This window comes from Xyrauchen texanus, chromosome 18 (assembly GCF_025860055.1).
Source record: "Xyrauchen texanus isolate HMW12.3.18 chromosome 18, RBS_HiC_50CHRs, whole genome shotgun sequence".
Taxonomy (NCBI): Eukaryota; Metazoa; Chordata; class Actinopteri; order Cypriniformes; family Catostomidae; genus Xyrauchen; species Xyrauchen texanus.
The window spans coordinates 1,266,445-1,290,588 of NC_068293.1; the positions used below are offsets into that span (position 1 = coordinate 1,266,445).

General features: G+C 38.1%; 1 protein-coding gene across 1 annotated transcript in view; it reads right to left on the reverse strand.

Moving 5' to 3' along the window:
- The window catches only part of rbm45 (RNA binding motif protein 45), an 86,782-nt gene extending 71,515 nt beyond the window's left edge, over positions 1-15,267 (reverse strand). Inside the window, exons 1-4 of the mRNA XM_052148741.1 lie at positions 14,801-15,267; positions 5,757-5,879; positions 4,099-4,225; positions 3,894-4,013 (exon numbers count right to left, since the gene is read on the reverse strand). Coding sequence (XP_052004701.1) covers positions 3,894-4,013; positions 4,099-4,225; positions 5,757-5,879; positions 14,801-15,070 — 640 coding nt within the window. The 5' untranslated portion in view covers positions 15,071-15,267. The remainder of the gene's footprint in view (positions 1-3,893; positions 4,014-4,098; positions 4,226-5,756; positions 5,880-14,800) is intronic.
- Positions 15,268-24,144: the final 8,877 nt, after the last annotated feature.

Sequence of the window (24,144 nt, forward strand, 5' to 3'; positions counted from 1 at the left end):
GTCCTTGGGAAACAGGAGGAAATGAAATGTATGTGATAAGTGAATGAGTAGGGAGTTTTAAGATAAGGAACACCTGTGGTAGTTTACCTCCTCTGTGGAGAATTATAGCCTTTTTGTGAATTACCCTTTCTGTGAATGACCATGAAAAATGTTGTGTATAGATACTAAAGGGATGATCTAATGTTTTTAATTGGAACAAAGTCAGGCTATGCCCGGCTCCTGCCTGGAGGAGGCAGAGGACCCATGTGTTATTTAGTGCTAGAAATGAGATGCAAAAAATGTGTGTGTAGCAAATGACTCTAATAAGGGAAATCATTTAATATATTAATCAAATGAATGCAGAAAGTAATGATTGTTAGTTAATATAAAACATGTAACCATATGAGGTGATTACAGTGTTCTTTATGCATATAAAATGAAATAGTCATGCTGTTGCCATCATTGAAGCAAGTTAGGACAGGATGACCAGCTGAAGGAGAGAAGGTGGAAAACAATTGCGGCCTACAATACCAATGAATAAGAAAGACATATTAATATGGATGTTATTACTGACATACTTGGGACAAGTGTTGCCCCCAATGATGGGGCCTACCAGAGAAACGTCCCAAGAAGGACCAGGATCACCAGATGAACAATTCTAAGAAAGCATACTGCAGAGTGGGTTCCCTACAATCAGCCTTGGGGATCTTGGATGGCCTTTCCAATGAAGCTGACCTAAAACAAAATACTCCAGAATGTGAATTAAGAAAGTACAGAGCACTTGACGGACTGTATTGAAGAAACTATGAATGTGGACTTCCCAACGATGAATACGAGGCAAGATTCAAACAAAGAAGAGCAGCAAGCACAAAACTAAGAACCCGAGGAAGATCAGCAGGAACCGGCTACAGAATCTGAGGAAAGAGAAGAGGAAGTAGAAGGACAAGCGAAAGTAGGGGAAGAGCACGCTGCGGCAGAAAAAGGGATTGAAGTGCCGCAGTAGAGCAGGAAAGCATAGAAAGTGAGACGGAAGTACATGTCACAGAAGAACAGGACCAAGAAGGTGAAGAAGGAGAAAGACAAGAAGAAAGTGATCGTCCTGCTGAAACAGATTCAGAAGCAACTGAAGGAAATGAAACAGGCCAACAAGCGCAGTTGTTCGAGGAAGAGTTGTGGCACATGGAGAAAGAATGGAAGCTCAAGGAGGTATTAGTGTTGATGATGCTGTTACTAACATATTTGGGACAGGTATTGCCTCCTATACAGGGCCTACCGGACAGGCGATCAATTAAGGCCCAGACTCCCCAGGCTGAGGACCATCACAACGACTATGGTATGATGAATTTCCTACAATTGACATCTCAGACCTTCAATATTATTCCCCCGAATGAGCAGAGTCTAGAGAACATAGCACGAGAAATCAGAAAGAAGCGAACGCCTGGATCACTAAACAAAGGTGAACCCGAAAAGCAAAGAATCTGGATAAGCAATTTGGCTAAGCAGAACAAACCGAAGAATCGGCCTCAAAAGACACCTGTCAAAATAATCACCCAAAGACTGAAAAAGCAAATAAATTTATAAAATGATATGGAACCCATAGAGTCAGCAGCAACAGAGGAACTATTACAATATGCAAATCAAAATGACTGGTATAAAAGGGCCAGATATACAGCTAAGCAAGCAAAAATGACAAACTGTGTAATGTGCTCGCCCACTCCATTGAAAAAATTTGTAGTAGTCCCAAATCAGTATGATTATAAGCATTGCGCTGAGTATTATGCCAAAAAATTGTGGTAAAACAGGGAGAACAGTGTACTGCCCAGCAGAATGTTTGGCATTCTTGGGTCATCCGAATATGATAAATATTATAAGATGATAGGGTGGGGAGATGAAGGCAGAAAATTAGACAAATACGTGTGGATAATGAGAAAAAGAAAGCACATTATCATATAAAATAAATCGTCAACTGGAGTATGAATGCTTTAACAAAACTAAAGGAAAAACGAATGTAGGACAATTTAAGGGCAATTGTGCAGTAATATGGCATTTAGATGATGAAATGTTTTTTAATAATAATGTGATTAGGTTTAGATTTAGATTGCTGTATATACATACATACCAAATAATACATCCCCAGAAGGAACTTTTACCCAGGCGATGAGGAAACTGGATGACCTGAGAAAGGAAGTTAAATCTAATGTAGGGAGAGATCAGCGGTTTGGGCAATGGTTTGATGATCTTTTTGGTTCATGGAAGTTGGGGCTAATGAAAATAGGTATAATAGTAGTTATGGGACTGACCCTATTTGCATTCTTGTTATGTTGTATTATACCCATTCTGAGATCAATTATGACTAGAACGGAGGCTAAGCAAATGGTAGCCGTATCAATGATGACAACACAAACAAGTGTAGCAACCAGACAATATACCATTGGGCCAGGATTGGATGAACTTGATGAGATTTACTGAGAAGCAATCAAGAAAATAACAATGTAAGGGGAATTTTATTTTTGAACACTTTTCTCATGTTTTTGATAGTAAGGGAGACAGCAAGACTATTGTACTTTCATTTTACATAACAAAATAGGTAGCATCTCAAGAAAGGAGTTAGAGGGTGTTTTGTTTGTTATTTTTGACATATTATCAATGTAACCAATTACTTATTAATTATTGGTGAAGTATATCTTTAGTACACTGTATCTAACCAAATAGAAGTAGCATTTTTGATAATTATGGTTCCATATAATGTATATGTGAAGTTATTGCCAAGAGAAGACATATAAGAGCTATATTTGAAGACAGGAGTGAGGAGCACCTCAGTGCTTGGCTGCAAGAGCAAATAGACTCAACTGGTGGTTTAAAAACCCGCTGTCTGCTCCAACACACCACCAGATAGCGCTCCAGGCTACCGGAATTGTCTGTGAGTTCCTCTGGCAACAAAGGATAAATATTACTATGTTACTTTTAATAGTGTTTTGTTAAAGCATATATATATATATATCTTCTACTCAATGGATAATCAATTGTACTCTACATCACGCAAGGCTTTACAGTTGCATGCACATGCTTATTACAAATGAGTTGATTTTTGTCACCCACCCCCAGGCACAGCGCTAGCTAGAGGACTGGGATCTTTTACCCCTTCCTAGTTAAGTGTGGATGGAGAGGTTTGGTCCCAAGTTCTGCAGAGTGCAGCCCCATAAAGATGGCATTGGATAGTGGACTGAGTGGCCTACTTTGGCTACATGATGAAATGGGACAGGCTAGCTTGTGTGACTGCACTCTGGTTTGAGGGAAATAGAGTGTGAGACTTTTTTAAGTCTCAGAGGTGGGAATATATAGTATATTTTTCAATATTCTAGTATGTTTCTTATATATCAAAATACTTATATGAGTTTCCTGGCCTTTGTGTGACCCAGGAGAGAGCATATGAGGTTACTAAAATTGTTGTTGCTGCAGAGGCCACAAAGAGCACCCAGCTGTAACAAAATAATGAGACTAAGCACCTTGAAGATAGACTAAAGCCAAGTTTCTACCAGTAAAAAGATATCAAAAGGCTCTGTGAGATAATGGTGGCAAATAGCATCCATTGGTTACAAAAATAACAAAGGGGCACAGAAATGAGGTAATGCCAGATAACAAACTGTATAGAAGAGGAGGTTTTGGACTAAGACAGTCAGAACGGACAGCTGGCCGGTCTCATGTTTGTTGGTGTTCAATAAACTACAACTTTGGCATCTGGAACTCAAGACTCCGAGAGTTTTCTTACAACTTAGAGAGATTCATCGCGATATTCCACGACAATGCACTGTAGCTCTATTACAGATTTATTATCATTGCCATAAAAACAAATCATTTCTGAATCCAAGGACGTGAACGAATCTGATGGTTGTTAAAGATGGCTTTATACTAACCAAATGGGTAAGAGCTGGGGCCTGGATCATTTGTGGAGAGCTCTGGTCTGGGGTTGCTGAATGGCTCGTTGTCAGCTGATGCAATTTTGGTTCTGGGCTCAGCTAATATGGCTCTAAAGGCTGCAGAGACACATGCAAAAAAACACTTCTGAAAACAACATCAAATCACAAAGTAAAGTATACACTGCAAACCAAGTATACTTACTCTTGTCACAGTTTTCAATGGCTTTGGCTGCCTGTGAAGGTTTGTGGTATCTCACATATGCCAGACCTTTGCTTTCTCCTGTGGTCTTATTCTTAATAATGATAGCATACTCTATTTCTCCATACTCCTGCAGCAGAGACAACAGAGAGATGGAGAGAGTGTAAATAATAAAACAAAAATAGGGTCCTACTTTAAGTGTACTAAGTCTTAACCCTTGTGATGTGTTTCTCATTGGCTACCAGCTCCTTGTTTTCCCTGGTCAAAATTACTGATCCATTTAAATAAAGTTTATGAATCTCACAAAATCCATATATTATCACTAATAAGATTCACTATTACACTCATTTTGAAATTGAATGAATATAGGACTGAAAACAGGAATGAAAAAATTACATTTTGCTTTAGAAAAAAAACATTATGGATATATTTATTATATTGAATACCATATAGGGCTGGGCGATAAAACGATATCGATATATATCATGATAAAAAAAATCCACAATAAGCTAGGAGAGAGCTTGCTCCGCACCGCTGCCAATCCTAAGATCCACCTTGCGAGCATGACGCTCTGCTTTCATAGGAATGAATTGAAAACGCTCTCAGCTTCACTCACAACGTGCCAGTGGTAACGTAGGGTCAGACTGGATGAACTTGCTAATGCTAGTTAACAATTATGCCTTGCTAACTATTAGGTTACGTCGGACACCGGATTGATACCATCCGCAGCGCAAGATTTCATGACAATGGTTGCGCCCTCTCATCGTCTCTAGTGAAGAGCGCGACAGAACTACAGTGATGTGGACAACAGCTCTGATCTTTCTGCGCTGTAATCTAGAATATTGTTCTCTAGCACCAAATATGCATAATTTCTGCCCTGTTCCGCTCCGCACGCGTTGCCTCTTTTCCCTGCATGTGTGTAGACATGAAGCGCCACATGAGTTAACGTGGTTTCAAAGCACCTTTTAGACCAAAACGTTTTTCCCTTCTAAATGTATCTTTATTAATCAGCATGTTACGAGCCTTTAATAATAAATAAATCGAATAAACAAATTGATTTCTGTTCTAATTTTGTGAAAATTAATTCGATGTCTGGAATGGATAAGGAAAGACTAAAATTACTAGTTGGTAGACTAGTCTCTCACTTTAATGAAAATATACAAATGTTTTTTATTGTTTCTCGGGACACCCCTGAACCCACATTCAGCATCATTGCACAGTCACAAGGGTTTCTATGCCCCGTACTTGTGTATCTGAATCTAAAGAAATATAAAAAATATTTCATTTTAATGTAAAGATATTCCAACGGATGATCTTTTAACATTCATTTTCAATTGATAAACGGTAAAAGACGGTATAATTGCTAAAAGATCACGCAGACCACACTGCTTTGGCTCTGGACCCCCTGTACAGTTTTGTAGAGACTATTTTGACTGTTTAGAATCAATTTTTTCTTCTTTTCTGCCGTTAACTTCAAACAAAAAAAAGAAAGTGCAATGTGTCGTATATCGTGATAAATATCGATATCGAACAAAATGAAAAAGATTATCGTGATAACAATTTTGGCCATATCGCCCAGCCCTATATACAGTATGTGATGTGGGTAGAGTAATAGGGAATAAAGGAGAATCGTAAAAAAAATATATGTATTAATAAATTACCTTGAAGGATTCTTTTAAATCCTCCTCCGTGAAGGACCTTGGAATCATCACAAATATTCTGGTGAGCTCTTCATCTTCCACATCCCGGTGACTGCCAGAGGATCTGGACTGAGCAATGAACACCTGGACAAGAAAGAAACACCATCGTCACTATTAGTTTAACATCTCAACCAAACTGTGTACATGTAGTACTTTTATTTCATTTATTTACAAACTAGTTATTACACATTACTAATTTGCCATTTAGACACATTAAATCAAGATCTCTGTGGGTAGTTGACATGACATGTCAAGCAGTGACATGATATCTTTCATATACGAAAACAAATTTACACAACTTTTTTTGAGCTGTCAAAATGAATGCGTTTACACATGCGACTAATTTAAAATATTTAAGGTGTACATTTTTCCTAATTCTGATTAACACATTTACCGATTTGCCAATAGATTCTGACTTTTATTCCTCTCTGTGAGAGTTCTGAACTCTAGTTGGAATAGGGCAGACCCTTTGCGATGTGTCCGCCCTGGCATTCGCATCCTACTTTCTTTAATTTCTAACACCACAAAAAGACCTAATCAAACCTTACAAGGCAAATAATGATCAGAGCTCAATGACAATTCACCTGGCATTCACAATTTTAAAACAACCATACACTATGGCACAACCAGGTTTTTTCCTTGGTCCAAAAATGGTCTTCGGTGGTGGCTGTCATCCATTAGCTCAAAGTTGGTCGGCTACATAATTCAATTACTAATTAACATAATTATGTAATTGCATTTCATCTTTAAAACTGATATCTGAAACCTTTAGTATTTTTACTTCAAAATATGGGAAATCAAATTTGACTAATTTAATTACATTTAAATTAAGAGACATATTGTGCCGTAAGGTATGTTTTAGGTTTCACTAAAGTTCAGAATTTTTATTTTCTGTAATGAGTGCCATTTCTTATTTGTGTTCAGAGTTTTATGTTATATAATTAGATAATACTGTATGTTTTATTAACAAATGTTCCAGAAAATATATGCTAAGAATTGATGAATACTACAATCAAAGCTGGATAGTATTCATATTTTTTTTTAAAAGCAGAAGGACCATGTGTACGGTCAAGAACTAAGTGGATAGAAAAGGGTGAGAAAAGTACATATATATAAAAGATCACAATCCAAAAATGCTGTTTTGTCATTGATGATGAATGTGTTGAAGTCACTATAGCCCCGTTCTGGGAGCAGGAGAATACAGTTGTCAGTTCATTATTTGAGTGCTTAAAGAGGTCATAACATACTCCTTTTTTATTTTATTATATTTCCTGAGGTATACTTATAATGTTAGTAAAGTTTTTTTTTGTAACAAAATGGTCATAATTGAATAATATTTGATCATTTTTCCACCCTGACTCTGGCCTGACCTAGTGCTCTGTTTTAATAATAATTCACAGCTCATTGTGGCCGATAACGATAACTAATATTTTAAAAAAAAACATACATTTTTCATCATTTAACCTGGAACTGCTAGCAAATTAATTAAAATCTTCTTGAAAAATATTGTCATTTAAAAGCTTGGAATTTGGGCTTGCTGCTATTTAAGGTTTGGCAGATGTATCGAAGCATAAATGTGCCTATATTACCACTGAATGGAGATTTGAATGAGAAATAAATGACAATACACTTGAAATAAATTACTCTTGCAAATACACCACCATAAATTGCATGGTGCCCATTCATATGAGTGCTTACGGTAGGGAGGTGCGAGACTAGTCAACTAAACAGTTCTGATGCTGCTAGGACAATGCAATTACTGGTCAGTTAATATTTTTCCCCATTAAACTGTCCAACATTTTCACATTTAGAGACTGCACTTAAATTACTGTCATAATATTGTTACACATTTTAAATATAATAAATAATACAAATATTATTAAAAAAAAAAGGGGGATATCTGGAGCAGATACTAAGTTTCATTTCACCGCAGGCTGCATACGCTTCTTTCCTCTCTCACTCGTTGTGCGTGCAGGAAAATGTCCTCTAGCTAGACACGTAAACTCAGCAAAGTAGCTATGAAATCACTTCGGTGGTGGTGCGTCAAGCGAATTTCCGAAATGTTGGCTTGAAAGTTAGATGCTTTCAAATTTGAGTCTTCTTTAAATCTGTGCATATTTGAAAGTTAGTTTCCTCCTGAGGGGGCTTTTTCAAGTGCAGGATTACCGCCTCAGGTCAGTCAAATCAGTCATCTTTCAAAAAACCATGTCGACATGTTAATTTTGCTCATCAAAAAATGTATGCTTTTGAGTAAGTAGCCTAGAAAATGAATGTTGTAGGCAAGGAATGGCTGATTAAGAAGTCTATTTTCAATGAGGTGCCGATTGCTTGACGATTTAAACCATCTTTTATTCTGTGTGCACTTCATGTTTAGAAAACATTAGGTTTATTGTAGGCTACGTCACAGGCTAGGGGTGGGCGATATACCAGTAAACATTTTGGATTACCGTCTGTATTGCGGTAACGCAAAATTGCCACCGTGTAGCAAGCAATTTGCAGCTCGTTCTATTCAGGTAACACGTACGTAGTACACATTCTGTCTGAGAAATTGAGAAGGAAGATGGGGAGAATTGAAGAAACAGGTTTTTTATTTAGGTACTGAGAATTTTTCAATAAGTGAAATTTCGGATAGTCAAAGCAAATTCAAATAAATTCTTCTCACATTCTAAATATGCTTCTCATCCAGCAGGCTTCCAGATTGTGCTCCACAGACAGGAGAACACAGAGGTTATGATCACACTGGCACTACTCAATCTGGTTTCTTTCTATTGTGGCACAACTTCAAAACTTGCGTGACCCATTTGAATTCTACTGAGGTTTTAGTTTTTTTACCTTAAAGCGCAATGGAGGAAGTCGAATATCTCAAAGGGTGAGAGAGCCTGACATTCTAACAAACACTGACGAGGGAAAACAGCTAAAACAATGTGTAATGCGCCAACAATATTGTGTCATCTGTCATGTGGTTTTATTAAACTACACCTCATCAGATATTAGAAAACAAACAGGCTTTGCTTTCAGATATTCAAATATTGTCTACAGAGATTACTTTAAAGAGCATAATGATGTGCTTCTTTTTTTCTTTTTTTATCAAGGATAGGAAGGATTTTTTTTTTTACCCATTATTTCAGAAGATGTCAAGTTTCTTGAGGAAAGTTTTATAATAATAATAATAATATCAGACTGAAATTTAGCATTGTGGTAAGGTTGATTTTTTTTTCCCAAGTTTGTCAAGATACAAATAAAGAGAAAATGATTTAAGAGGAAATAGTTTTCATTTATAAAATAATTAAATGACTGTATTTTTCCAAAATAGGCATTACAATATATGTATTTTTTTAAACCAATTTTTATAGATTATTTCGAAAAAATTAACTATATAGTGATATCTATCATTATCGTGAAATAAAATTAGTGATACCGTCATAAGATTTTGGTCATATTGCCCACCCCTATTTTTTCTATCATATAGCTATTTTTTTTACATCATAACTGTTTTTGGTTAATGTTCTTTACAGAACAGCTGTAATATTATATCTGTTACGATCCCCTGTTGTCTGCCCCGTGTTTCTCTTTTCACCTGTCATGAACTCCAATTCCCATGATTCCCGGCCCTCATCACTGCCAGCCCCATGTCATTGTTCTCACCTGATTGTCGTTTTGTCATTATCGTGTCTCTGTGTATTTAAACCCTGCTGTTCCTCCATTCCTCTGTCGATCGATTGTGTTTGTAGATGCCTGGAAGTAAAAGTCTAGCCGTGTTCATCCTGTTCGTGTTCCCTTGACGTTTTCATGTTTTGGTTTCAGTTTTCCCATCGTGGATGTTTCCTTTGTTCCTGTCTGTCTCGTTTTCACTTTTGATTAATAAAACCCACGTTTAGAACCTCACTCCTCGTCTGCCTCCTCCTACTAACGTTACAGAACAATCGACCGATATGGATCTAGCGGTGTTACAAGCTAACTGTCGTTTGCTCAGCCTAATGCAAGAGGACCGTCCTGTGGAGGACCACATCCGTGATTTCCTCGAGCTGGCGAGTGTCGCGGACTTCCCGGACTCCTCCCTGGTGGTTTTCTTCAGGGCCAACCTGAACAGGTTGCCACCGGCGACGCGCGGCTGGATGCTCCTCGAATTTATGGAGGAGACTCTGCTGGCCTGCGGCTCGCCGTTCACTGTGGGCGTCGTTGAGGAGGACCCTGCCTCTCCTCCCACAGTGGTGACTCCCCAGTCGTCCATGGCTCGTCCCTTCACGCCTGCCCCACCTGCCAGCGAGCCAACCCCCACGCCTGCCTTGGTCAACAAGCCAGCACTGCCAGCCACGTCCGCCCGGAGGAGGAGGAGAAGAGGAAAGGCTTCTGCTCTCCAGCCTCCGCCTTCCACGGCTCCTTCCCCAGAACCTCCCATGGCTCTGCCTTCTATGTTCAACAAACCAGAGCTCACGCATACCATGGCCAACAAGCCAATGCCTACAGCCCCGACCGTCAGTGAGCCACTGCCTGTAGCCTTGAACGTCAGTGAGCCAGTGCCTGTAGCCTCGAACGTCAGTGAGCCAGTGCCCGTAGCCTCGACCGTCCCAGAGCCAGCGCCTGTAGCCTCGACCGTCCCAGGGCTCCGCCTCCCAGGGCTCCACCTCTCCAGCATTCCTCGGCTCCGCCCATCGAGCCTTCCACTATTTAACTTATATGAACTATTTAAAAAGATTGTTCACTTTCAATGTAATTATGAATGAAATGCATTACAAACAACATCTCTTTTAAAGAGAAAACAAGGCTTGTACGTCATAGTTTTACACTTGTTTTCGTCATCTAACTACTTGAAAGCCTACAGAATGCATGACGACATTTCCGGTAAGCGAACATAACGATGGTTGTGTCTCGTTTGGAAGGCTGCGTGCTAGGTAGGACATATCCTTTAAAGGCTGCAGTATACAGAGCGTCCTCCTTTAAAGAAGCCTTGTTTAAACGAGACAGCCTTCATAGGACAAACGGAAACGGAACATAACATGGTTGCTATGACAGAACGCCACTCTTTAACAAACAGGAGTACTTTGAGTGAGAAGTCCCTTTAGAAGGGAATGTATGAGGTAAATCTTAGGAGAGTTATAACGATGTAAAGAGAAAAGAAAATAGATTTTACATGTGTACTTTTAGTCTAATACTTTATTTTAATTATTGTGGCAGCGGGGGCGTGGTCAAGCGCTCGTCCGGGGGAGAAAGCGGTAGGGGCGCTTGCACCTGAGCTAAATTATGTCTAACAACTATGTCTCTAATTTCAGTGAGCACGGGGAGAGCGGCATAAAGACAGCTACAGAGCCTCCAGTCGAGAGAGAGAGTCTGACACATAGAGACTAGTTAAAAAGCTGTTGTTATTTTGGAAGCTGTAAAGCGTGAGCGTACAGGGAGCCTGACAAGTCAAAGAATCTTTTAGCACAAGGTTCAATTTGAATTGCATGTATGATGGAGAGGTGAAGCTGGTGGTTATAGCAGTGAATGTATTTGATATTTTTGCAATAAAGCCTGAACACCACCTCGCACCCCCCTCATTACTGATGCTCCATCATAACACTGGCTCAGTATATTGTCATAACTGTATACTGTATGAGACAAGTGTCTTAATATTTCGGTGGTGATGTAATCTGCATCAAGCTGCTGTAGTTCTAACATGCCAATGAGATGTTCCACTGGCACACCATTGCACACAAAGCAGATTACAACAGCCACATTTTCAATGTTGCACCGATCCCTTATGCCATCACTTTTTAAACAAAATGCAGCTGAATCAGAAGTGTCATATTTCTGTTTTATTTATTTTCAGAAATTTGGAGGCCAAGATTTTAATCACTTAATTCTGGATGGTTTTGGAAGTGTACTTTGCATTTTCTGGGACACTTGACATAATGTCAGCAAGGTGTATTTAAACAGCTTGGCAAAAAGCCCCGCAGTTATGCAGTCCTCCTCATTGTCAAATGTTTCCTGATCTCCACGTAGTGGAAGCTCACTGACTGCTAAAAATTTAAAAACACCTGCCACGCTTTTTATCCAAAATCAATTATTTTCTATATATTGGCGGCCCCGGTTGCATTCTAATGCTACTTTCCAGTTTCTAAAACCCATTGATATTAAAGTATCCTTCTCGAAGAAAGCAACACCAAATACTCTAAATGGAAAACAAAAGCATACGTCGCGCTCTACAGAATATTCAAGCCATGGTCGTGAATGATATCGAGCGGCCAAAAAACATCTCTCCCTCCCTCCGGGAAGAGTTCGGGGGTATGATTTCAGAACCGGCTGATGAGGATTTGCCTTGTTTAAATCATTTGGGACAGAATTGCTGCATTTCTGTATAGATGTAATTGTGTTTGACACCATCCGAAGATGCCGTTGAACTTGACACAACTATTTCGCCGACTCGTTGCTACAACTGGAAAATGTGGTAGCTTCGTCCTGGTGAGCAAAAGTGCTTAACTTTAGTCCTTTCGGAATAAGAAATCTGTGCATGTTGTGCTTTGTTTAATGTACAAGTGTTTAGGAATATGTTCACTGACTGTTAAAACGAAAGTATCGTTATTAATAATGGCAAAGGAAAATCTGGAGCTGAATTGAACATCGCAACAATTTTGTGATTGGCCCACCCTGGCCCCACCCCCCCATAACAACCAATCTCCTAATTGGGTGGGCCAGGCCCACCCTGGCCCTCCTGTGGAGCCGGGCCTATTTAAACATCATTGGCAAATTTGCATCATTTGTTTTAGACGTTCCCACTGTAAGCATTGTGAATTGTGTTTTTCACAAAGGTTGGTTGTGTGTGATCACAAAGGATACACCTCATGCATCCTCCAAATTACTGTGAAAAAAGGTCACATTCGAAGGCTGCATTCGAAGTGTCCTACTCACTTTTCTGAAACGAGATGACATATGTGGCCGACAAATGCGACCTCCGGAGGACACAGCCTTTCAAACGAGACACAGCAAGTATGTTAGTATTAGTCGCATGAGGTCGCAATGCGCACACATGTCTTGTTGGCGCTGAGAAATGCTGCAGAGTTTGGATGGAAGTGTCAAGATGGTAAAAAATTATATAAAAAAAATATATAATAATGTGCGTTTGTACAAATGATTTTATTCTTGTTGGCAGTTTTTCACAGTATTAATATTTAAATAATTATGAAAATATATAATAGCAGGCTAAACTGAATGAATATATATTTTATAAGTATAACATGTATAATTATTGTTATTATGATTATTATTTTCCTACATGTAAGATAAAAGTACAATACCCATACAGTATGTGAAGTTGTTTCTGCATCATGTCCTGCGCTCTCTCCGACACTCCGTTTATAACCTGCGTAAGCGCTCTAATTCACTTCCTCATTTCATTCACTCCTTGCCTGATATAGGGCACTCACAGACCTCCACTATATAGGAAATAGTGAATGAGTGAACAAGTGAGTGATTTCGGATGCAGATTAATGCCGAGTTTACACTACATGATTTTAAGCCCGATTTTCGTGGAGATCGCTGACAAAAGCCCAAAATCATAGGCAAATCGGAGCTTGCTCCCCTGAGCGATGATCGCAATGTATGAATTATCAAAGGCGCGATATGAGAGAAGCACCAACGCGTCATCAATGTCAGCGAGATATCTAGAATGTTAAATATCTAGACCTGTCTAATGTGAAATATGTGAAATATGTTTTGACTGAATACAGCATTGTCCTACAGCCAATGAGAGAGCAAGAAAAGGGGCATGGAAGCTTCAGTAGGAGGACTCCTGATGTACCTGCAACAGAACATCAACTAGCATGGCTGCGGTATCAAGAAAGTCTCATTGGACCGAAGAAATGGAGGAAACATGTGGAACATTGGCAGGAGCACCAGCACCTATTTCTGAACTGTACCACAAACAAGTGGAGAAAGAGGAGATTTGGAGAGAAATTGCAAATTCTCTCGGACAGTCTGGGAAGCAAATAGGCAGATTTTTCAGTAAGAGGTACTTTTTCATATTGTAACCAATAAAATGTATGATTAAAAACATACACATCATGTTCTGAAATGCACAACATATGATCATGCATTTGTTTTCATATCTCGTATCACTTCTCGCATGTACTCTGTTATGAAATGTAATTTGGAGTCCAAGCAGAGTAGTGGGTAATTTGTCAATAGTGAAATGTTTTGTAATGTGTTCACCCATATCGCCGATTCCTCGTGTAATTTGAAAACACTACGACTTCAATGACAACACAGACAGTTGTGTAATATGAACAGTACCATGATCCAATGTCTCTGAAAGTCGTGTAGTGTGTAGGAGGCATAAGTGTATACGTGTACCTAACAAAGTGGTCACGGAGTGTATATTTAGTCATATTTAAGCTCTTTCAAAATTTGATTAATTGCGATTAACTATGAACCCTTCGTTTTCACTGATAATAGTAATTGTGTAATACTATATAGTACCGTGATATTTTCTGAGATGGTTATCATACTGTTGCAACCCTAGACAATACATTAATAAAATGAGGTGGATATCACAGAAATGTTCACAATGTCTGTTATTTTACCCCAAAATAAAGCATTTTGTATTGTAATTTTTTTAAATACTTTATTTTTTATTAAATGACTTTTTTAATTACTGTATTGCAATAATGATAATTGTTTTCTCATAAGAGGAAAGACGTTTTTCCTTAAATGTAATTCTGATTTGCATTCTGAATTTGTGTTCTTGATTTGTAAAATGTCTCTGTAACACCAGAGAACCATGTGAACTAGTGAAGGCAAAGAGGTGGGAAAAAATTTATAGAAATGTTAAAATATAGGTTCGGTCGGTCCATACGGAGTAACCTGGGCTTGTCATGAGTCTTGAACAAGGGCGCAATACTGGGTGAACCAGTGGTACTGTCCTAACTCTAAATAAACGGTTAGTGTTTTTGTTCTGTGTGTGTGCATATATATATATATATATATATATATATATATATATATATATATATATATATATATTGCCATACCTTTATAGGCTTGGTTCCTTCGGCGAGGCATCTGCCGTGCATTTCCTCCATAGCAGTACATGCTTGAGAAGATTTGGCGAATTTCACAAACGACACTCCTTTCGACTCTTTCGTCTGCTTGTCTTTCACCACCCAGATGTCCTGAATCTCCCCGAAAGCTGTGAAATGCTCTCGGATGATATCTTCAGTAATGGATTTACTGGTAACGAGAAACAGACGACTGTTTGGAGGCTCATCCAAATATGAAGAGGGTCTGTTAGACTCGTCCATAATTACAGTAATGAATCAAATGTATAATCATTAATTCTCTTGGCAGACAAGCAGATTCACTGTTGTGCCCCCAAAAACTGAAGTCTGAGTATTGTAAAATAAATACGTAATTAGAGTAGTATGTGTTCAAAGAAGTGAAAAATATTACTATTCTGACCTCGATGCCTCAACAACAAACGTGAAAACAGCAACAACGACGCTCGATGACCCGGAAATAAACAATTCCATAATAAAAGACCAAATTATTTTAAACAAAATGTGCTTTTGCATAATATTTGGGATTTTTTGGGGGGAAAAATATTCAATAACTTCACTGTTACACATTGTAGTGTCACCAAATTCAGTTCACACATCAGTGGTCTCCTGCTGGTTATACTACAACACTTAAATTGGAAAAAAAATTGCTTTTGCATAATTTTTGGGAATTTTGTTCTTTTGGGAAAAATATTCAATAACTTCAATGTTACACATTGTAGTGTCCCCAAATTAAGTTCACAAATCAGTGGTCTCCTGCTGGTTATACTTCAACACTTAGTTTGTGAAAATGTGTTTTTGCATAATATTTGGGATTTTTGGGGAAATATTCAATAACTTCACTGTTACACAGTGTAGTGTCACCAAATTTAGTTCACAAATCAGTGGTCTCCTGCTGGTTATACTACAACTCTTAGTTTGGAAAAAATTGCTTTTAAATAATTTTTGGGAATTGTTTGGGGGGAATATATTCAATAACTTCACTGTTACACATTGTAGTGTCCCCAAATATAGTTCACAAATCAATGCTCTCCTGCTGGTTATACTACAACACTTAGTTTGTGAAAATGTCTTTTTGCATAATATTTGGGCTTTTTGCTTTTGAATAATTTTTAGGATTGTTTTTATTTTGGGGGAGGGGGGAGGGTATTCAATAACTTCACTGTTACACAGTGTAGTGTCCCCAAATTCAGTTCACAAATCAGTGGTCTCCTGCCTGTTATACTACAACACATAGTTTGGAAAAAATTGCTTTTGCATAATTTTTGGGAATTTTTGGGGGGGAAAATATTCAATAACTTCACTGTTACACAGTGTAGTGTCCCCAAATTCAGTTCACAAATCAGCGGTCTCCTGCTAGTTATACTTCAATGCTTAGTTTGTGAAAATGTGCTTTTGCATAATATTTGGGAATTTTTGGGGGGGAAAATATTCAATAACTTCACTGTTACACAGTGTAGTATCCCCAAATTCAGTTCACAAATCAGTGGTCTCCTGCTAGTTATACTATTTGGAAAAAATTGCTTTTGCATATTTTTTGGGAATTTTTTGGGGGGAAAATATTCAATAACTTCACTGTTACACAGTGTAGTGTCCCCAAATTCAGTTCACAAATCAGCGGTCTCCTGCTAGTTATACTTCAATGCTTAGTTTGTGAAAATGTGCTTTTGCATAATATTTGGGAATTTTTGGGGGGGAAAATATTCAATAACTTCACTGTTACACAGTGTAGTATCCCCAAATTCAGTTCACAAATCAGTGGTCTCCTGCTAGTTATACTATTTGGAAAAAATTGCTTTTGCATAATTTTTGGGAATTATTTTCTTTTGGGAAAAATATTCAATAACTTCACTGTTACACAGTGTAGTATCCCCAAATTCAGTTCACAAATCAGTGGTCTCCTGCTACTTATACTATTTGGAAAAAATTGCTTTTGCATATTTTTTGGGAATTTTTTTCTTTTGGGGAAAATATTCAATAATTTCACTGTTACACATTGTAGTGTCCCCAAATTTAGTTCACACATCAGTGGTCTCCTACTGGTTATACTTCAACACTTAATTTTGAAATAATTGCTTTTGTATAATTTTTGGGAATTATTTTCTTTTGGGATAAATATTCAATAACTTCACTGTTATACAGTGTAGTGTCCCCAAATTAAGTTCACACATCAGTGGTCTCCTGCCTGTTATACTACAACACTTAGTTTGGAAAAAATTGCTTTTGCATAATATTTGGGAATTTTTTTGGGGAAAAATATTCAATAACTTCACTGTTACACAGTGTAGTGTCCCCAAATTCAGTTCACACATCAGTGGTCTCCTGCTGGTTATACTACAACACTTAATTTTGAAATAATTGCTTTTGCATAATTTTTGGGAATTATTTTCTTTTGGGAAAAATATTCAATAACTTCACTGTTACACAGTGTAGTGTCCCCAAATTCAGTTCACACATCAGTGGTCTCCTGCCTGTTATACTACAACACTTAGTTTGGAAAAAATTGCTTTTGCATAATATTTGGGAATTTTTTTGGGGAAAAATATTCAATAACTTCACTGTTACACAGTGTAGTGTCCCCAAATTTAGTTCACAAATCAGTGGTCTCCTGCTAGTTATACTATTTGGAAAAAATTACTTTTGCATAATTTTTGGGAATTTTTTTCTTTTTGGAAAAATATTCAATAACTTCACTGTTACACAGTGTAGTGTCACCAAATTCAGTTCACAAATCAGTGATCTCCTGCTAGTTATACTATTTGGAAAAAATTGCTTTTGCATAATTTTTGGGAATTGTTTTCTTTTGGGAAAAATATTCAATAAACTGTTACACAGGGTAGTGTCCCCAAATTTAGTTCACACATCAGTGGTCTCCTACTGGTTATACTTCAACACTTAGTTTGGAAAAAATTGCGTTTGCATAATTTTTGGGAATTATTTTCTTTTTGGGAAAAATATTCAATAACTTCACTGTTACACATTGTAGTGTCACCAAATTCAGTTCACACATCAGTGGTCTCCTGCCTGTTATACTACAACACTTAGTTTGGAAAAAATTGCTTTTGCATAATGTTTGGGAATTTGTTTTTTTTTGGGAAAAATATTCAATAACTTCACTGTTACACAGTGTAGTGTCCCCAAATTCAGTTCACACATCAGTGGTCTCCTGCTGGTTATACTTCAACACTTATAGACGGTGGGCCGAGGGGATATTTCGTGTTTTCAGACGATCTCTGGGGATGGATTACCCAGTTTTTTATATATAACCACTACAATTCTCAACAAAGCAAATAAAAATTGTTGCCACTCATATACTTTGCACATTACTATAATATCGGTAACTTTCTCCAGGTTATTTCCCCGGCGAATAGAGCAGGCGGCTATGTGTGGGGTCCGACATGCATGACGTATTTGTTGCCTTCATCCAATAGCGTGCGTGGGAAAGTGTCGGTGTTGGTGACGCATTTGTCAACACACTGGCCCGGTGATATGAAGTTGCTGTCTGCATTGTTGCCAACTTAGCGACTTTGTCGCTATTTTTAGCGACTTTTCAGACCCCTTTAGCGACATTTTTTCAAAAAAGCGACTAGCGACAAATCTAGCGACTTTTTGGACAAACCCTAGCAACTTTCCAAATTCCAAATATCGCCAGTACTGCAAGCGTGAGGTCTTACTTCCCCGCTGCGTCTGCTCTGTTCAGTGAGCGGCTGAGAGGAGCAGCACATTCCTTTGACTGCACGCCAGCGGACATAGACATGAATGAGCTGCGCATGTGCACGCTGTGTTAGCAGGAACCAATCAGTGATCACATAGCAGCTGCCTTCTCCTTTGTTTTAATTCAAAACGAAGTTCCGTTCCGTTCCGTTGTCTAACAGAAAATATGTAATTCAGAACCGTTTTACTGGACATTCGGCTATATACTTATATAAAAACAGTATGAGCACGGTTTAGGGGAGATAACCGTTATTATAAACTGAAGTAGGCTACAGTACCGACAAATTAGGCAGAATGCAAATACGACGCGATGACGTCATTAATATGCTAATGACGCATGACGTCATCTGGCGACATTTAGCTACTTTTCGAGCAGGCTTTAGCTACTTTCCATTGAAAATAGTTGGCAACACTGGCTGTCTGTGCACATCTTTTCGAGAAGTGATTTTAGCCCAGGAAAGATTGAACTTGTTAACTCATTTTGGCCACTTATGCTACATATTCAGTTTGACACAAAATGTGAATGTAGCGGTAACGTTATGCATTTTCACTGTTTTTATTTTATGTAACCATCTTTTGTCATACAATGCCCTGTCATTTCGTTGTAATCTTTAATAAATATACCGTTCTGATTTCACACATTTGATCCATGGTATTGCTTGGAAACACAACATCATAAAAACCATAGACATCTACAGCAGGATACAACGTTAAAATAGCCTAAATATAAAGTTATGAAACTTCACTTTTCCCTCAGCCAAAACGATTAGCCAAGGAACAAATTATAGATTAATGAGACCAAAGATCGCCCGTTAGATATACACAAGACGAATTATATCTCATGTTTAACCAGTAGACATCAGAGCCAGCGGCAAACGTCAGAAGCACTAGCCGAGATAAGGCTGTTCCAGGTGGGGTACATGAGCGCTGAGCGCCTGGATCTCTTACTCCGAAAACATCAGATCAAATGTTTAAATAGGCTCTATCTTTATGAATAAACCATAGATTTGAGCTTTAGACAACTACATTGTCGACTGAAAAACTATTAAAACTACATTTTGTGACACAATAACTGTAGTAGGAAGTTAGGAACGTCCCCCCGCGAACGTTATAAACCGGACCAAATGCGGACGTCCACGGAACGTACCCCCGCGAACGTTATAAACCGGACCAAATGCGGACGTCCTCGGAACGTCCCCCAGCGAACGTTATAAACCGGACCAAATGCGGACGTCCTCGGAACGTCCTCCAGCGAACGTTATGAACCGGACCAAATGCGGACCTAAGTAGACTTCACAACGTCCGGGGGACGTCCCCTGTTTGCTGTGCACAGGGAGTGCTACAGCCATTTCACAAATATCACGAAGATAGAATGAGCACAAAGGAGAAGAGAGAAGGCAGTATTAGTTGAAGAAACTGCAAATGAAGGTTGGTATTATATTGTATAGACAGGAGGTGCAGTAAAAGACATACAGTGCAGTATTATATTGTATAGATGGGTGGTGAAGTTTAAGACATTCGGTACAGTGTAGACAGTAGTATACATTTAAGAAAGTAGTATGTTTTACAGTAATATAAATTACATAAATGTGCATAATAGATCGTAATAGAAATGGATATGCAGTATGAACAAACACATACAGTTATGTGCAGTGTAGTAGCAGTAACAGTATAGTACAAATAATATAGTTATATACAGTGTATTAACAGTAATATAATAAAAACATCCAGCAAAAATGTACCCTTCCAATTATGGCATTATTAACATCAACAAGGCCAGACACCTGAACACTGTGAAACTGGTTTATTAACCATGTTAAGGGAACAGGTGAAACCAATATATGGAGCATGAGTTTTCCCCTGCTGAAAGTTACAAACCATTTTTCTTTAATCAGTGATGTGGGGAAGGGTGCAGAACCTCAATCTATTGTTTTGCACTTTTTTTAGTGGTAGAGGCAGAGGATGGTGAGGCAACTCCAGTAAAAACACAGGCTCTGAGGTCTAATGCCCGTGATCTCTACACGTCCAAGCAGGCAGAGCCGGCTCTCCCTATAAGCGAACTAAGCGGCTGCTTAGGGCCCCGCCGCCACTAGGGGGCCCCCTAACTACAGATGGTAGTCGCCGGTAAAAAAGTAAAAAAAAAGAGAAAGGGCAATAATCTGACAGTCAAAATCAAAATGAAGTTTCAAATAAAGCGGTTAAATACAAGCTTTTTCTTCTGGTCTTTACTGAATATGTAATTAAAGATTATTAATAAACATTAATCTATATACTAATATGAAATATTTTATATATTGTTAAGCTAAAACACTCTGTGTCCTCTCTGAAACATTATTGAATGATGATCGATACAAGATATCTAAAAGCAAAATGGATTTGTGGTACATTTTAGGTAAGAATGTATTGCATCTCAAAAAGCAAGAAGACACACATTCTGAGAGAAAAATTCATTAGAAGGAACAGGGAATAAAAAGCAGATGGGGTGAAGTGAAAGTTTGTGTTTTTTGGGGGGTTTAGACTTATTTTCTTCCTTTTTTCTTATTTATATTATTTGCTTATTTATTTGATTAATTAATTTATCATTCATTGCATTTTATATGCACATTTATTTGGCTAATGATTGTTCAGCTGAAAATAGTGTTTTTGTAGTTGGAATATATAAAAAAATAAATACCAACTCAAACTTGAATCTTTTGTAGAATTTGTAATCTCTTTGATACATCAATGCAAGTATGTTTAAATCACTTTAGAAGGAAGCAAAGAAATTACTGGTCTAACTTCTCCCTCTTTTTAAAGTGTGGAAAAGGGAAAAGAAGTTCAAAGATCGAGACTCCAGCAACACCTGTAGTATATGCAACAACTTTATTGAAGATTTGTTAAATTGGGTTAGATTGTATACAGTTACTGGTTTGCGGTGGCAAAACTCCATTATTCACTGCAAGGCAGGGCCCCAAAATTTCCTGCTTAGGGCCCCCAGATTTACAGAGCCGGCCCTGCAAGCAGGCCCCACACCTGCTTCCAGTACAATGCATTATTTGCAAACATGAGAAGTACAAGGTTCAGACACACACCAGGAAAAGGGTAAAAGAAAAACTAACACAGTGTGAAACACTCCATGCCGGTAAATTGCTTCTCGCCACTGAAGGGAGAAGTGATGAGTCTCTCCTTCTCCATATCCAAGACAGGGACTTGGTGGCTAGTGAAGCACGGTATCACTTCACCTGCTATCGAGATTATACCCGGTACCTGACCACACAAAAAAATGAGAGAACAGAAACAAACATATATGAAAATGGATACAAGCACTTCTGCAAAACAGTCATTGAGGAGAAGCTTTTAAAACACCGCGAAGTGCTTCGACTGTCAAAGCTGAATTTGCTATTCAAAAAAACTGTGGAAGAAACAGAGGGAGTGAACATTGCAGCTTATAAGGCACATTCACTTAAGGCAAGACTTCAAAAGTCTCATCCCTTCTTAAAATTCCTGAAGGCATCCACAACCTATCTTGTATATGTGGACAATCTGTCAGCTGACGAGATTGTGCATGAAGTTGCTGTCATTCATTTTAATTCCAAAATCAAAACCAAGCTAATCTCATATGAGATTAGCTTGGTTTATATTTTGGAATTAAAATGAAGGATGCATTAATCTAATAGTAATGTCGTAGTTTTGGTTCAGAGCTGTGACCTAACGTTAGACATGCTAGCTACTGCTAGTTAGCCAGCTGAAACTACCCTACTTAAAATGACACTAACGAGACGCTTACATACGTTTGAACAACACAGTGTACAAAACAAACATTTTTTATAGATATCATATTCTAATTAAATGAATAATTACAATCACAAAAACAATGTCCTTGGCGATAGTCACTGTGCTGCCACCGCAGATGCTGCTCGTGTCTGACAGCTGAATCATACGTAACAGCTGTTCTAAATAAGCTACATCTGATTGGTTAATAATAATCCTATGTCAGTATCTTGCCACGCTATTGGCTCGACTGATATAGTAGGCAACCGCGTTTGCCTGCATATTTACGGTCGTGCATTATGATTTCGGGGGAAAATGTGCAATAAATGGGAGTGGCAACACTTTTCATATCGTTGAGAATAAAACAACCGTCCCAACTTTACAAATTCAGGTTCTCCCTCCATGGGGATCATCCATTTAGAAAAGTAAAGCAGATACGGGCCCTCGGCCCACCGTCTATTAGTTTGTGAAAATGTGCTTTTGCATAATTTTTGGGAATTGTTTTCTTTTGGGAAAAATATTCAATAACTTCACTGTTACACAGTGTAGTGTCCCCAAATTTAGTTCACGCATCAATGGTCTCCTGCTGGTTATACTACAACACTTAGTTTGGAAAAAATTGCTTTTGCATAATTTTTGGGAATTTGTTTGGGGAAAAATATTCAATAACGTCACTGTTACACAGTGTAGTGTCCCCAAATTTAGTTCACAAATCAGTGGTCTCCTGCTAGTTATACTATTTGGAAAAAATTGCTTTTGCATAATTTTTGGGAATTTTTTTCTTTTGGGAAAAATATTCAATAACTTCACTGTTACACATTGTAGTGTCCCCAAATATAGTTCACACATCAGTGGTCTCCTACTGGTTATACTTCAACACTTAGTTTGGAAAAAATTGCTTTTGCATAATTTTTGGGAATTATTTTCTTTTGGGAAAAATATTCAATAACTTCACTGTTACACAATGTAGTGTCACCAAATTCAGTTCACACATCAGTGGTCTCCTGCCTGTTATACTACAACACTTAGTTTGGAAAAAATTGCTTTTGCATAATATTTGGGAATTTTTTTGGGGAAAAATATTCAATAACTTCACTGTTACACAGTGTAGTGTCCCCAAATTTAGTTCACAAATCAGTTGTCTCCTGCTGGTTATACTTCAATGCTTAATTTGGTACAATTTGCTTTTGCATAATTTTGTGGGGAAAATATTCAATAACTTCACTTTTACACATTGTAGTGTCACTAAATTCAGTTCACACATCAGTGGTCTCCTGATGGTTATACTACAACACTTAATTTGTGAAGTGTAGTACTTCTCACTCGAAGGAGGACAGAAAACAGGTCTTCACCACAAGGTCAGCTTTTAATTTCCGTTGTTTTCTTTCAACACCACTATCACACACACAATACAATACAATACAGTACAATACAATACAATACAATATCAGCGCACTGAGCTCGTTTGTCATCTCTCTCTCCCTGGAGGCCCTCTCGCTGCCTTTTTATGCCGCTCTCCCCGTGCTCACTGAAATTAGAGACAGGTGTTAGACATAATTTAGCTCAGGTGTAAGCGCCCTTACCGCTTTTCTCTCCCGGACGGGCGCTTGACCACGCCCCCGCTGCCACATGAAAATGTGCTTTTGCATAATAATTGGGAATTTTTGGGGGGAAAAATATTCAATAACTTCAATGTTACACATTGTAGTGTCACCAAATTAAGTACACACATCTGTGGTCTCCTGCTGGTTATACTACAACATTTAGTTTGGAGAAATGTCCTTTTGCATAATTTATGGTATTTTAATTTTTTAAATTTTCTTATGGTTAACTTATAGCTCTCATGGCCACTGCCT